At 41.7% G+C, this 17,011-nt stretch overlaps 1 protein-coding gene across 1 annotated transcript in view; it reads left to right on the plus strand.

Annotated features, from left to right (window-relative positions):
• The first annotated feature begins 2,203 nt into the window (after nt 1–2,203).
• Nucleotides 2,204–17,011, plus strand: part of nrg1 (neuregulin 1) — a 151,852-nt gene continuing 137,044 nt past the window's right edge. Inside the window, exon 1 of the mRNA XM_042336801.1 lies at nt 2,204–2,352. Within this exon, the coding sequence (XP_042192735.1) occupies nt 2,247–2,352 (106 nt within the window). The 5' untranslated portion in view covers nt 2,204–2,246. The remainder of the gene's footprint in view (nt 2,353–17,011) is intronic.

Consider the following 17,011-nt stretch of genomic DNA (forward strand, 5'->3'; position numbering starts at 1 on the left):
ACTTCACAGTATATCCCGTGAAGCGCTTTGAGATGTCTCGAAGGCGTGATAAGGCGCTGTATCAAATGCAACGATTATCATTGTTATTACAATTCTTCACAGCATGAACACTGGAATGGACCAACGACAATTATTCGGGTTGGGCAGGATTCCAATCGAGACCCCATTCCTGAGTGCCTGTTTTGTTAGATTTCTGGTCATTTGGTTAGCGGGTGGGGATAGTGATCGCCTTAAAAAAAACTTCGGAAATTGCTAAGGGAAGATCATCTGATGGCATGATCTGTTTTTCTTAGGAAGGAATGTAAGTGAGTGGGTGGAAGTTTATCTGGGTTGGGTTGTTCTCCTGTTTTTAATGTCCCCTTTTCATTATTGTTAATAGTAAAAGAAAAATATTGACTTCAGTTAGGATGCTATAAGCAAAACTGTTTTCAAACACAGTATTCAAATAATATACATGGCATTACCAGGCACAGGAAAATGTTTTAGATTGTATATTTAACTTCAATTGTTGCAGTAGAGAAGGGGATATTTCCATTAATTACCTTTCAACTTCAGAATCACCAGAAGTGTGAAAGATGTGCAAAATTACAGGACTTGTGGAGTCCTATAGCTCAGTGGTTAGAGCACACGTCTCGCAAGTGTTCGATTCCCGGCAGGGTAAAACACTGGGCAAGTTTCCTTACTCCACACACTTCTGTTTACCTAGCAGTAAGTAGGAACCTGGTGGTCAATTGGCGGATCACTTTTTTGGGGGTAATAATCCTTTAAAAAATATATAATTTGGTCACTGAATCCACGACTGTTTGTGGGACACTGCTGTGCGCAATTAGTTGTCGCGTTTTGCCCACAAAACATACGGTCAATTCACTTTACAGTATATCCCGTGAAGCGCTTTGAGACGTCTAGAATACGTGAAAGCTCTATATCAAATGCATGGATTATTATTATTGTTTTTTTTATTATTATTACAGTGCCTAAAGGAAGTTAGTTCTGCTCAACTGATAAAATCCAACATTATTCTAAAGGGGATAGAATTAACCAGAAAAACAGCAGGGGAGGGAAGTTAGCTGAAACTCTGTTGTATCTCTCTCTGACATCAGCTGATATATACACACAACTATATACATAGAGAGTCCTGTGCGTTGATCGTTTCAGGGTATTTAAGTAGTTCCCAGTTCATATAGGAATAGCAGTGAAAAGGTGCCCAGGATTAAGTTTATAGATATAATTAATAGAAAACTATAGATGTGCTGTGACTTGAAAGAAGAGAAACTTACTGATTTGAAAGGAGTTGTGTTTATTTGTTTAAAGCACAGAAAAGTACCCAAAACTTTAACTCCCCCTCCCCCCCCCCCCCCCCCCTCCTTACCGTATCTCCATGATCCGCTTTTAAGGGAGGGAACATATGAGCAATCGCGAATCATGAGTGGGCGGCTGAAGACTCCTGAAAGTGCTTCCCTGACCCTCTCAAACCACCAGTCAGAACCTCATCCAGTGCAGGAGACTGGAGCACAGTGCACAGGGGTGGGTACTGTCAGACAGGACACAGGCTCCAGCAGGGATCACCCCGGGACAGGACCAGGTCAGATCACCCCAGCACAGCCCAGCACAGCCCAGCACAGCACAGCCCAGCACAGCCCAGCACAGCACAGCCCAGCACAGCACAGCACAGCACAGCACAGCACAGCACAGCACAGGCTAACTCAGCTCAGCCCAGCACAGCTCAGTACAGCACAGCACAGTGTAACTCAGCACAGCCCAGCACAGCTCAGCCCAGCACAGCTCAGCCCAGCACAAGGCACCTACACCAGCTGAACTCTGCCTCCTGCCAGACCTCACCTGCCTCCTGCTCCAGTTTGTTGAGGATCTAACCTTCCGATTGCCCAGAAAGCCCCGTCCACCCCCCGAGTCCAGCAGAGAACCCAGCAAACCCAGCAAACCCAGCACAGAGCCCAGCAGAGAGCCCAGCAAACCCAGCACAGAGCCCAGCAAACCCAGCAGAGAGCCCAGCAAACCCAGCACAGAGCCCAGCAGAGAGCCCAGCAAACCCAGCACAGAGCCCAGCAAACCCAGCAGAGAGCCCAGCAAACCCAGCACAGAGCCCAGCAGAGAGCCCAGCAAACCCAGCACAGAGCCCAGCACAGAGCCCAGCAGAGAGCCCAGCAGAGAGCCCAGCAAACCCAGCACAGAGCCCAGCACAGAGCCCAGCACAGAGCCCAGCAAACCCAGCAGAGAGCCCAGCAGAGATGTCTGAGGGCAAACAGGGGGGGAAGGTCAAGAGGAAGGATCGCAACAGAGAGAAGGAGGAGGGGAAGAAGAAGAGAACAGGTGAAGGGAAGAAGAAGAGAGCAGGTGAAGTACTGTGGACACTTTAAGGATATACAGACAGCAAACTCCCCCTCTCCCCCTCTCTCCCCCTCTCTCCCTCTCTCTCTCTCTCTCTCTCTCTTTAAAACTTTTTTTTTGGAGACTTATTGCTGAGCTGTTTGAGTGTTGGAGCTGTCACAGTAAGTCTCTGCTCTGCAGCGATCGGTCTCTGAGTGGCTCTTTTACACCTGAGATCCGCGAAGGTTTTTCTCTTTTTTTTACACGAAGTATCTGTGCGGACAGTGGGACCACAGTCTCTGCGGAGGGTTCATTTGGGTCGGAGTGGGTGTCCCTCGGTGTTGTGTGTGTGTGTGTGGGGGGGGGGTGGGGGGGGGGGGGGCCTCACCCACTTTCTGTTTCCAGTTTGTTTTACTTATTTCTGATGAAGCAGAGGGTCAGGGCTGATGTCCAGGGAGTGAGTGAGAGAGAGAGGGAGTGTGAGAGAGGGAGAGAGGGAGTGTGAGAGAGGGAGGGAATGAGTGTGAGAGAGGGAGAGGGAGTGAGTGTGTGAGAGAGAGGGAGTGAGAGCGTGAGTAAGAGAGAGAGAGTGAGTGAGTGAGTGTGAGAGAGAGAGAGGGAGTGAGTGAGAGAGTGAGTGAGAGCGTGAGTAAGAGAGAGACGGGGAGTGAGGGAGTGAGTGAGAGAGAGAGAGAGGGAGGGAGTGAGTGAGAGAGAGGGAGTGAGAGAGAGAGAGAGAGTGAATGAGAGAGTGATTGAGAGAAAGAGTGAGTGAGTGAGAAAGAGTGAGAGAGTGAATGAGAGTGAGAGAGAGGGAGTGAGTGAGAGAGAGTGAGAGAGAGTGAATGAGAGTGAGAGAGAGGGAGTGAGTGAGAGAGAGTGAATGAGAGTGAGAGAGAGGGAGTGAGTGAGAGAGAATGAGAGAGTGAATGAGAGTGAGAGAGAGGGAGTGAGTGAGAGAGTGAGAGAGTGAATGAGAGTGAGAGAGAGGGAGTGAGTGAATGAGAGAGAGGGAGTGAGTGAGTGAGTGAGTTGGAAGTGGCAGTTTCACATGGATACCGCGGTGCTTACATTACACGGCTCACTATGTGAGACTGTTGCTGTAAGGATGGCTCAGAGAGAGAAAGAGAGAGTGAAAGCCTTCGCGCTTCATAACTTCCAGCCTCTTGGTGTGGTCAGAGTGCCCTCTGCTGGTCTCTTCCCTGTTTCTCGCCATCTGCCAGTGAATGAGCTGCAATCACAACAGAAATAATAATAATCCTTGCATTTGATACAGCGCCGCATCATGCCATTGAGACGTCTCAAAGCGCTTCATAGAATATACTGTGAAGTGGATTGACTGTATATTTTGTGAGGGAAAATCGCCAATATTAATAGTAAGTAATAATAATAATAATCTTTGCATTTGATATGGTGCTTTTTCATGTCTTCTCAACGTCTCAAAGCGCTTCACAGAATAGACTGTAAAGTGAATTGACCGTATATTTGTGGGCGAAACGTGACAGCCAATTGCACACAGCAGTGTCCCACAAACAGTCGTGGATTGAAAATGACCAATTTATTATTGTTTTATTTTGGAGGGATTATTATTAAGTAATAATAATTTGATAATAGGAAGAACTTTACAAATATATTTCTACATAATGTGTAAATTTACAATATTTGTTACTTGACTCGGCCTCATCTGAGCCATTTAAGAACTTCCCTCGCCCACCTATTGAAAGCTAAGCTGGAAAGAAGTCTGATCCGACTCTGGGCTGGAGTGCAAGCAGAAAGTTAGGAATAACTTTCTTTTCTTCAGAGGTTAAAAGCTGTAGTAACCTCTTCAGCAGTGTCACTTTACTGTTGAGTTTGTTAGAAGTACAAGTATAAGACATAGCACAGATTGATGGACAGTGCCTTATCATAATTTACAATTGATTGTTGAACTATTTCTCGCAAGCGAAAAGACCTGGGTTTGATTCCCGGCAGGGCTAAACATTGGGCAAGTTTCCTGATTCCTCACACCTCTGTTTACCTAGCAGTAAGTTAGGAACTCGGTTGTTAGTCGATTGGCAGAACCAGGGGTAATAATTCCTTCAAAAACAAATAATAATTTGGTTACTCAATCCACGACTGTTTGTGGGCACTGCTGTGCACAATTAGCTGCTGCATTTTGCCCACAAACTACGCAGTCGATTCACTTTACAGTATATTCTGTGAAGTGCTTTGAGACTTGTTGAAGATGTGATAAGGCGCTATGTTAAATACAAGGAATATTATTATTATTATTATAAAATTTGGATTGTAAAATGCATGGCTTTCAGCCATAAAAGGAATAAATATATTCCCTCGAGACCTGGCACATTGGTTTCAACTGTTACTTCATCAACAAAAAATTGGTTACGAATTATTGATATATGATAGTTGCATGATGGCTATCTGTCATATTTCTTCCTTCAAGGCATGTTGGGTGATGTGTAATTTCATTTTAGCTCAGTCGGTAGCATTCTCAGCTTGGAGTTAGAAAGTTGTGGGTTTAATCCCCACATCAGGATTGTAATCTCAGTCTTGGAGTCCTGTAGCTCAGTGGTTAGAGCACTCGCTTTACAAGTGAGAGACCTGAGTTCAATTCCAGGCAGAGGGCGAAACCTCGGGCAAGTTTCCTTACTCCACACAGAGCCTAATAATAATCCTCCAAAACCAAAAACAATAATAAATTGGTCATTTTCAATCTACGACTGTTTGTGGGACATTGCTGTGCGCAATTGGCTGCCGCGTTCGCCCACAAATATACAGTCAGTTCACTTCACAGTGTGTTCTGTGAAGCGCTTTGGGACGTCCTCCCGACGTGAAAAGCGCTATATCAAATGCAAGGATTATTATTATTATTATTATTATTGGCTGATAGTCCAGTGCAGTGCTGGGGAAGCACTACATTGACATCCTTCAGATGTACCCTAAACCAAGGTCCCTGTTCACGGAGGACGTTAAAGATCCCATGGCACTGTTCGAAAAGAGAAGCGAGTTTCTCCCAATGTCTTGACCAACAATTCCCCTAGATAGAATTGATCATTCACTTCATGGCTGTTTGTGGGACATTGCTGTGTGCAAAATTATCTGCCGCGTTTGTCAACCAAATGCACAATCACAATACTTAACAATAAATCCCTTGAAGTGCTTTGAGCCGTCCTCCCGGCATTAAAGGCGTTATATCAAATACAGGGATTATTATTATCTTGTTAGGCTTATGGACATGTGGGTGTCTGAAGAATGATCAACAGTGTTTCAAGAATAGCTGTTAGATTTCCAACTTAGTTTTGCTGAGTTACTTGCAACAGCTGGGTTGATTGGATTATCTGGGCTGGATGTGTTTGATGGGTTGGTTGTGTTAGCTGGACTTTGTGCATTCGCTTGCCTGGTTGGATTGGCTTTAATATTGGATGTATTGGAAGATCTGTTACAGATAGAATCAGTTTTTTTTCCTGTTCTCCTAAGTGTTCTTTGGAGCAGGTTTTAAAAAGATGCCAAAAGTGCCATAGGGTATAGATTGTGAAAATGCAATCAGATGGCATCACTTCCCACAGTTCTGTATTCATAATTATGAGTCATTGTGGACTGTATCATTCATGTTCAGAAGGTTTTAAAAGAAATCTCCTGTTTTGATCATAAATTCAATCTGTCATTGTCATTATCAAACTGCGCACACATGCTGGAACATCAGGTGTATGTCACAACATGCAGTGAGCTGTGTTTGACATCTCCATGAGAGGTAGATGGACAGTCACTGTGAGGTTTCTGTCAGCCTCCTGAGAGCAAGTCTTTATCAAATCGCACTGTGACTGACTGATTTATAACACAAATGTAAAAATGTGGGGATGAAAAATGGGACATTCCATCAATTTTGAAATACTACAATTTTCACCCCGTTATTTTAAAATGAATGTTATACCTTGATGAGATCAAACGTGTTGAGGTATGAAGAAATGAACTCGCCAGTTCCAATTTCGTGTCTGCGAAATACGTTCCACATGTGAGTGCACATCCCTTACTGAAAGAAGTTTGAGGAAAATAATTGAAAAATAAGCAGGAATAATTGCCAATAGGGGAATCCTGTAGCTCAGTGGTTAGACCACTCGCCTTGCAAGCGAGGGGACCAGGGTTCGAATTCTGGCCAGAACAAAACGTTGGGCAAGTTTCCTTACTCCACACGTCTCTGTTTACCTAGCTGTAAGCAGGAAACTGCTTGTTAGTCGAATTGTGAGTTGCTTTTCTGGGGGTAATAATCCCTTCAAAACAAAAATAAATTTTTAAAATAATAATAATTTGATCACTCAATCCACGACTGTTTGTGGGACACTGCTGTGCACAATTGGCTGCTGCTTTTCACCCACAAAATATACAGTCAGTTCACTTCACAGTATATTCTGTGAAGTGCTTTGAGGCATCTAGCAGACGTGATAAGGCACTAAATCAAATGCAAGCATTATTATTATAATATAGCACTCATGAAGATGAATTTGGATAGTCGGGGTTGCATAATATCTTACTTAATGCAACAACGTTTCGAGCAAAGTCATTGGAAAAAATACAATAGCACAATTAAAAGTGTATCCCGGTGAGTCTTCAGACAGGCGTGGCACAAAATCCTTTAATAAAACAACTTTGAGCACAGTTATTGAAAACAGATAAGATGGAGATTCTATTCTTAGCTCCGTTGCAAGTCTTTAAACAGTCATTCTACAAAGTGTGACACCGATACTCTAATTGCTAGTTTGCTGTGTTGAGAAATTATCTGTCCGTAATTGGTTTCCTGAGGCCTGTTAAAAAGCACACTAGGCAGTGGAAGACCAAGAAGGTTTGCTGAATGGAATGATGAAATCAACTAAAGTAGTTGAAGAAATCAAAGGGAGTAATTCAATGTATTTTTTAATATAAAAGCCAATCTACGTGTGTAAATGCTTAAATAGATGATTTAGCAAAGAATTTATCAATGGCTTTTTAAATATGAAAAAAAACTGTCATTTTGAAAATGCACATATATATATTTTGTATATATATATTTAATATATAGATTATACATATATTAAACAATATATTTGGGAATGTGTTCAAAACGCTCTGATTTCCTCTATTTTTAATTTATGTCAAAATGTTTTAAAAGATGTTCAGACAAGTGGTGGATGTCAGTGTAGTACAGATGGGAACTGTGCAACATTTAATAGTTGCATAACAAACTGTTAACAATTGTACTGTTATGGGTTAATAGTTACGATCCTCCAGATAAAATTGGTCATTCACTTCATATCAACACTGCTGTGCACAAATTGGCTGTTGTGTTCACCCACAAAATCCACAGTCACTTCAGATTCCGGTGAAATCCTGTGAAGCAGTTAAGACACCCCGATAACGTGATAAGGCGCTATATCAAAATCAATGATTAATACATAGTTAGCTCAATTTAGATTAAATGCTTGTCGATGGCTCGCTTTGAAATAAAGTCACATCGATTTGTCTGAAGTAGGTTAGCAGTTGAGTTAATAGATCAAAGTGCCGATTGCTAACAATAATAATAATAATCCTCACATTTGATATAGTGCCTTATCATGTCTTTGAGATATCTTAAACCACTTCACAGAATATACTGTAAAGTGTAGTGACTGTATGTCTTGTGGGCGAAATGCAGCAACCAATTGCGCACAGCAATGTCCCACAAACAATCATGGATTGAGTGGCCAAAGTATTTTTTTTAAAGGATTATTACCTGGACAAAAGTGATCCTCATAACCGGGTTCCTACTTAAAGCTAGGTAAACAGTGGTGTGTGGAGTAAGGAAACTTGCCTAACGTTTCACCCTGCCCAGGAATCAAACCCAGGTCCTCTCGCTTGTGAGGCGAGTGCTCCTAACCATTATGCTTCAGGACTCCACATTATTTATGTGGAATCCTGTAGCTATAATACAGTGGGTGCTAATAAAGAACATCTGTGTTCTTCCTTGGGCCAGTTTTTTGCTCAAGTATAATCTGATGACCTATTCCTAGACATGTTGAAACACTAATACAACGTTTAATATTGCAAATGATCCTGTGGAAGTCATTCATTGCTTCATGTAAATGATAGGATATATAAGTTACTTTCATCACAATAGTTTGCCTATATAATATATATAATATTATAATACAGTGCTTCTTTAGATATTGCAGTTACAGATAGCTTTAAAGTGCTGCATGATTTTGCTGGAAATGTTAAGTAACTATCTATTTACTCAGTGTTAGAAAATTGTCTCAAGTATGTGAAGTGTGAAATCAAATCAGTCATACTGAAATGTTTTTTAGTAGGTGTGGGTTTTCACGTTTGCTTCTTAATGTTTCTGTTAGAGAAAGAAAACATTAGTAGGTTTCCGCTCTGGTTTTTTACAGTAACTCCTAGTGTAAAGTGCGCTTGTGTAAGCAGAGGTTGAGGACTGAATTGAGCTTGAGGGTTCTTCCCTCCCTCCTTATAATAATATTATAATAATCCTTGTTTTTAATATAGAGCCTTAACACGTTGTTGTGTTGACTCAAAGCGCTTCTTGGTGGAGGAAGCTTCTGTAAAGTGGATTGATTGTCTATTTTGTGCAAGAAACTTCCCTTCCCTCCACAGCGAGGCTTCCAGTGAATGGGAAATATGGAGTGTATAAATCAGTAACTTGGTGTCAGCCTGGCTCAGTTGGCAGTCGACGCAGCCTTGCCTCAGAGTCAGAAGGTTCTGAGTTTGAAGCCCCACTTTGGGACTTGGATTGACAGTCTGTGCTGACACTCCAGTGCAGGACTGGAAATCTGTTGCATTTTTGGATATCGTTTGCATCAGGTGAGATGTTTAACTGAGGTCCTGTCTGCCTGTTCTGGTGATTTTATATGATAATTGACTGTATATTTTCGGGGTAAAATGTGGCAGCAAATTGCGCATAGCAGTGTCCTACTATGTCATGGATTGAGTGACCAAATTATGATTACTATTATTATTATTATTTTTTTTTTTGAAGGGGTTTTTTACCCCGGAAACACGATCCACCAATCGACTAACAACCAGGTTCTTACTTACTGCTAGGTAAACAGAGGCATGTGGAGTAAGGAAACTTGCCTAACACTTTGCCCTGCCTGGGAATCAAACCCAGGTCCTCTTGCTTGCGAGGTGAATGCACTAACCACTACGTTACAGGACTCCACTTTATGCCCAGTATATTGGCCAACATTCCCCCAAGTTGAAACAATTGGTCATTCACTTCATGACAGTCTGTGGGGAACATTGCTAGATACAAATTGTCTGTCGTGTTCGCCTACAAAATACAAAGTCACTACATTTGACAGTAAATACAAATGCTATGATGAACCGTTATAAAACATTGGTTTGGCCTCAGCTAGATTACTGTGTTTAGTTCTGAGCATCACATTTTAGGAAGGATGTCAAAGCCTTGGAGGGGGTGGAAAGGAGATTTACCAGGATGGTACCAGGAATGAGGGACTTCAGTTATCAGGAGAGGATAGAGAAGCTGGGATTATTCTCCTTGGAGCAGAGAAGGTTAAGAGGAGACTTAATAGAAGTTTTCAAATTTATGAGGTTGAACAAGGGGAGACTATTCCCACTGGTGGGTGGGTCGGTAACCCAAGGAAACCAATTTAAAATAGTTGCTAAAAGGGGAGGTGAGGAGAATTTTTTTCACACAGCGAGTTGTTCAGATCTGGAATGTTTTGCCTGAAAGGGTGGTGGAAGCCAATTCGATAACAACTTTTAAGAGAAGTAGACAATTATTTGGGGAGGGCTATGGGGAGAGATCGGGGGAGTGGGATTGAATTGGAAGCTCTTTTCAATGAGCCGGCACAGACACGATGGGTCGAACGGCCTCCTTCTGTGCTGTATAATTCTATGATTCTATGAAATCAGGTGAAGCACTTTTTCAGTTGATGTGAAAGATGCTATATCGAATGGAAGAATTATTATGCCTATAGGAAAAAGTAGATGAAAGGGAATAAAATGTAGAAAAAAAGAGCATTTCATTTAAAAACAGCCCCAGAATGGAAACAAAAAGGTAACTATAACTGTGACAGCAGCAGATTGTAGGTTAGTGTATGTTGAGATGATTTGAATCATAGCAGAATTTCAGCTGAATGTGGCTATTGCTTGAAGCTGATAATAATATAATAATAATCCTTGCATTTGATATAGCGCTTTTCACGTCAGGAGGACGTCCCAAAGCGCTTCACAGAACACACTGTAAAGTGAATTGACTGTATATTTGTGGGCGAACGTGGCAGCCAATTGCGCACAGCAATGTCCCACAAACAGTCGTAGATTGAAAATGACCAATTTATTATTGTTTTGTTTTTTTGGAGGGATTATTATTAGGCGTGTGGAGTAAGGAAACTTGCCCAAGGTTTCGCCCTGCCTGGAATTGAACTCAGGTCTCTCACTTGCAAAGCGAGTGCTCTAACCACTGAGCTACAGGACTCCACTGATGCTTGTCAGATTGATTTCTATTGAAGGATGTGGCAGGTCTCACACATAGGAACCTTTGACCTATTTGTTTACATTGAGGGAGACGTTACTTTGACAATCCTCTTTTAACGAACCATTAAAATCTGCTGTAGCATCAAAGCCTGTCTGAAGACTGCACAAATACCCATCCAAGGGTGGGATGTATTTCAGGATCACCATTCAAACCAGCACAACAGGGGAATGCTTGCTTGGACAATTAATTAATGTACAAATATTTATTCCCATCGGGGTTGATATGTGGTGTTTACCTCCACTTAATGGGATTATTTACCAATGGTTAAAGGCACGTTCCCTTCAAACCCCTTTGAAAGTAAGCTGTGCTTTTGTTGTTAATGTTTTGTTTTATTTGTTGCTGCTCCTTCATTTCGTGAGTTGAGTAAAGTGGAAATTTCACAGCACGTAAGTCAGTGTCACAGCCAAACAGCAGGAGCTCTTGTGAGTGCTTCAACTACTGTCAACATCGTATCTATCCCAGTACTACAGGAGACAGCAAGTTGTGATCTTTCTAAAACATGAATCTTGTTTGTCCAAGCAAAATTGTTTTCATTTATAATGTGGCACTGGGATTTCATACAACTCACATTTATAGAACACTTTACACATTCAAATAAAAAGTGTCTCAAAGCACATTACAGAGTTAGTTTAATTGCAAATAAAAATGATTGTTGGAATTTTGGCAGCTAATTAGTACCAGCAAAGTCCTGAAACAACATTGAGCTGAGTAGTCAATTCATTTGAGTTTTGGGGTAAATTTAGATGCAAATAATAATAATAATATAATAATAATATTAATCCTTGCATTTGATATAGCGCTTTTCAAGTCTTCCAGACGTCTCAAAGAGCTTCACAGAACATGCTGTAAAGTGAATTGACTGTATATTTGTGAGCGAAACGCGGCAGCGAATTACGCACAGCAGTGTCCCACAAACAGTCATGGATTGAAAATGACCAACTTGTTTTTGTTTTTGGGGGGATTATTATTAGGCGTGTGGAGTAAGGAAACTTGCCCAAGGTTCTGCCCTGCCTGGAATTGGACCCAGGTGTCTCGCCTGCAAGGCAAGTGCTCTAACCACTGAGCTACAGGACTCCACTCCACTCCGCAAAAGGACTATAAGTCAGGATACACATGACCTAAATTTATGGCTCAGTTGAGAAATAGATGATCCAGAAATAAATAATGAACCTGTATTCAATATTGCATCGTTGGTCTCTGAATCTTGGTTGAAATCTAGCTAAGACTGATGGGGTGAAGGCTTCTTCTCTCCAAAGGCTGAAAGAGTTTTAGACATTGCTATGCACAAAATGCCATGTTCACCTCCAAATACACAGTCACTTTACAGTAATTCCTGTGAAGCGCTTTGAAACTTTGCAATGACATGATCAAGTGCTATACTGAATGCAACGATTGTTATCATTTTTTATTAATTTGAAAGCCTTCTCTTAAGAGATGTAGAAAACCAGAATTAATAATAATAGTCCTTGCATTTGATATAGCGCCGTATCACTATCTTTGAGACGTCTCAAAGCTCTTCACAGAATATACTGTAAAGTGAATTGACTGTATATTTTATGCGGGAAATGCGGCAGCCAATTGCAGTGTCCTACAAACAGTCATGGATTGAGTGACCAATTCGCCAGTGCACTAACGATTGAGTTCCTACTTGGTAAACAGAGGTGTGAGGAGTAAGGAAAACTTGCCCAACATTTCGCCCTGCTGGGATCGAACCCAGGTCTCTCAATTGTAAAGCAAGTGCTATAACCACTGAGCTACCGGACTCCACAAGACTGAGTTTAAGAATTTATGGTGCAGAGGTTACATTTTAAGACAAATATTCTTGCAGTCTGAGACTGGGTGGCATTTTGGGCTTGTGGATAAAAGGCTATGCTACAGATGCCTACATTGTACCTGATGTGGGAGTACTTGATACTAACAGTGAATGCCAAAAAGGCAAAATCACTCCACTTCCAAGAAGTGAAGTAACTTGGCAACGGCAACCACTGCACTCCACCCTCAATTGTATTTCGACCTGCAACAAAAATACATGTATCTTTACAGGAATGCAGACTGATATCCCTCTGGGACACATTAACAAGGATTTTGAGCAATGACATGATTTGCGCCCGTCAAGATACCAAAAAACTTTGTCTTGGGTGAATGTTTTGGTGGTTGTGTGTTGTGAAACTGTGCCTGTGAGGAAATGGATTTAATGTGTCCTAACTCAGCAACAACTTATATTTATATAGAACCCTTTACGCGGGGTAGCATCCCGGAGCGCTTAAAACTCATTTCATATCGAGCGTCTTTGCAAAGATTCCTGCTTACAGAAAATGCTTAAACACTTTAGCTTTTCACTGAGCTTGCAACAGAAGTCTTTCATGACCTTGGATTTTGCCAAACCTGTCCCTTGTATGCAAGTGCATAGTTGGATTATTTCAAGATAAAATTGATGGGTAGTAAATCTGTCTTTCAGCAACTTTTCTTGAGGACAATATTTGACAGTATTTATTGAGGACAATTCTTTTCCACTCGAGTCATAGAATACGACAGCTTGTCTTGCAAGTTTAAAAGGCACTCACGGGGTTAATTGTGATTGGAAACATGCCTTTATCAAAGGTAAACATAGCATGCATTTAGATTCCTGAGTTGGAAACAAGCTGGGTGGTGGTGGACGGCATTGTGTCAATAGCATAATAAAACCTCAAGCATTTCTCCTATTTTCTTCATTGGCTGTGTTACAATAACACTGGTGATAGATCTGAAGGCTATTTGTACATAATTTACATTTGCCATTGTACAGGATTCTTTATAACAAAGAGATGCTTGCTCATTCTGTTCTGATCTGTAAAGTTAGCAGTTTTAATCTAGCACGATTTTAAGTGGTGTATTAAATTCCATATCGGACAGTGTTTCAGAAGATTCCTTCTTTTTCTGAAAAAAATGTTTATTGTACACCATTGTACACAGTTTTTAGAGAGAATATAATTATGAGCTTTACTAATTGGTAAAGCATAATGCAATACAGATCAGATGATCACACCATTTCAATATAAACTGGAGGAAAGAATAGGTGGCAGTGTACTCCATAGATGGGATGAAACACTTCCAAAGGGGAAGCTGAAAGAGATCTATTGAATGATTAAACAATACTTGCATTTGATGTAGCACCTTATCAACAACAACAAATCGCATTTGTATAGCGCCTTTCATGTCAAGAGGTCTTGCAAGGCGCTGAACAGTCAGGGATCCGCACCCGAGCTGGTGGTTGGCATCAGGAAAAGTGAAGGGCAGAGAGGGGAGGGGAGGGTTAGGAGGGTGACTGAAGGCACGGTCGAAGAGGAGGGTCTTGAGACAGGTCTTGAAGGAAACACGGGAGGGGTTAGGCGGAGGGACTGCGGGATGGAGTTTCCCAGGGTGGTTGCAGAGAGGCTGAAGGTCCGCCAAATAGGGAGACAAGACCTTCAAAGGACGGCACTTTTGATAATGTAGAGCTCCCCAGCATTGCATTGTAGCATCAATCTAGACTCTGAGCTCAAAATCCCAGGTTGACACCCTGGCTTTAGGGGTTTTAGTTGACTCATTGCTCACCGTGTGAAAACAGTGAGAGGTAATGAACAAGGCTAACCACATGCCTTAACCTATATTGTCAAATCAGTTGAGTTCAGACTAGAACTTATACTCGAGCTGCAAAGAGTTCTGGTCAGCCTACACATAGAGTACTGTATACCGTTCTCATCACAGCAACATGAGTGGGCTGCCCAAGATTCAATGCAGATTAGATCAATGAGGATGATCCCTCTGCAGAGGAGATCAATAAATAATTATTTGAGGAGGACAAGTTTGCAGGGCTAGGGGAGAGAGTGGGGGAGTGGGATTGATTTGGAAGCTTTTTTCAAAGAGCCGGCACATACATGATGGGCCAAATGGCCTCCTTCTGTGCTGTATAATTCAATGATTCTATGATTAAATCCTGTGTTAGTGGAATGACTTATAAGCATTGACGAGACAAACTAGGGTTCATCAGTCTTAATGAGATGTCTAGAGAGGAACTTATGTAAAATTTAAATGGGATTCTCCAAGCCACTAGAAAAAGATACAGGTTTAGAGTTCTAAAGAACAACTTCAGAGCAGGCACTAGGAAAGTATTTTTTTATCCAGAGAGTAATTACTAACAGCAACAGGAAGGGAGTTGAGGCAAAGATGCTGAACTTTATGATATGATGGGAGGATGGTAGGATGGGAGTTCTGAAATGATGAGACCTAATGGGCATTATCCAAACCGCTCTAGTAATCTTTTGATTGCAGAAGCCCGCACGTGCTGAATATTTTTCAGTATGTTGAATTTAATTGGAACAGAGTATCAAGCAAGTCACTGCTGGAAGACAAATCCATCAAGTATGCGTTTGCCATTTATTTTCAGTTCTGGATCCTTGACTGCACTGTTCAGCTTGTCTGCTAAAGTCCTGGAAAAAGATTGCTCCAAATTTATATGATAACCTTGCATTTGATATCGCGCCTTATCATGTCTTTCAGACGTCTCAAAGTGCTTCACAGAACATACTGCAAAATGAATTAACTGTATATTTTGTAGGCAAAATGCAGCAGTTGTGTCCCACAAACAGTCGTGAATTGAGTGACCAAATTATTTTTAAGTGATTATTAACCCCGGAAAGGCGATCCACCGATCAACTAACAACCAGGTTCCTACCTACTGCTAGGTAAACAAAGGCACGTGGAGTAAGGAAAGTTACCTAAGGTTTTACCCTGCCTGGGAATCGAACCCCAGTCCTCCCGCTTGCAAGGCGAGTGCTCTACCCACTAAGCTACAAGACTCCACAATTGATGAAAGTGAAACATCGCCCCCTTTGGGATATTCGGATGTCGGTATCTTGTAAACCAAACCAACTTCGTCAATGTATTGGAAAAGTGTGAGGAAGTATCTGTTTAATCCTTTTATTCCCTGTCATTTCTGAAGGTGGTTTAGTGAACACATAACAATGTGGTGTATCATGGAGTGAAGGGTGGGCTGATTCTCTTAGGAAGGAAAGCTTCGAGAAAATCCTTCTACCAGCTGACTTTCAAAGCAGTATCATAGCAGGCTGTGAGCAACAAGTCACAAACCCATTCAGCTGGAGAAAATGAGAGCAAATATCTTTAAGAATAAATCTTGAGCACTCTCCTTGCAAACAAGATTGACGTGGATTCGATTCCTGGCCAGGGCAAAATGTTGGGCAAGTTTCGTGACTGCACACGCCTCTGTTCACCTAGCAGTAAGTAGGAACCCAGTTGTTCACTGATTGGCGGATCGCTTTTCTGAGGGTAATAATCCCTTCAAAAAATAAATAGTGATAGTTTGGTCACTCAATCCACGACTGTTTATGGGACACTGCCCTGCACAATTGGCTGGCCGTTTCGCCCACAAAATATACAGTCAATTCACTTTACAGTATATTCTGTGAATCGCTTTGAGACGTCTCGAAAACATGATAAGGCACTATATCAAATGCAAGGATTATTATTATTATCAAAGAACTCTATTTTATGGAATGGATCATTTGGTGTGAATTTAATATTTAAATCGAGTAGCCTTGCCTTTATTGAAAATTACATACAAAGTGTTATTGTGATTAAGCCTTTTTATTAACTATTAGTAAGTGTCTAAGCACTTTTGTTGTGTAAAAAAANTCCATACATTTGGTACAGTGTCTTTCAAGTCCCAAGAATGTCTCAAAGCACTTCACGGTTTTACTAAACTGTAAAGTTTAGTGACTATGTTTGTAAGTAAACCCGGGAGCCAATTTGCACCACAGCAATATCCCAAAACAGCAAGAATTGAATGGCCAATTTTATAGCCAGGGCACCAGGAGAAACTCCCTTCTCTTTTCAAATAGTGCCACGGTGTCTTTAACTTCCACCTGAACAGGTAGACGGGGCCATCTGAAGGATGTCTCATAACGTCTCATCTGAAGGATGGCACCTCCAACAATGCAGCACATTTCACAGCACTGCATTGGAGGGCCATCTTAGACTCTATGAGTTGCAACAACAACAACAAGATTCCATTTATAGAGCGCCTTTCACGTCGGGAGGACGTCCCAAGGCGCTGGACAGTTGGGTCAGGACCCGAGCAGGGGGGGAAATGGTCAGGGTGAGGGGAGGGAAGGGAGGGAGCGA

Source organism: Callorhinchus milii, unplaced genomic scaffold (assembly GCF_018977255.1).
Source record: "Callorhinchus milii isolate IMCB2004 unplaced genomic scaffold, IMCB_Cmil_1.0 Scaffold1, whole genome shotgun sequence".
NCBI lineage: Eukaryota > Metazoa > Chordata > Chondrichthyes > Chimaeriformes > Callorhinchidae > Callorhinchus > Callorhinchus milii.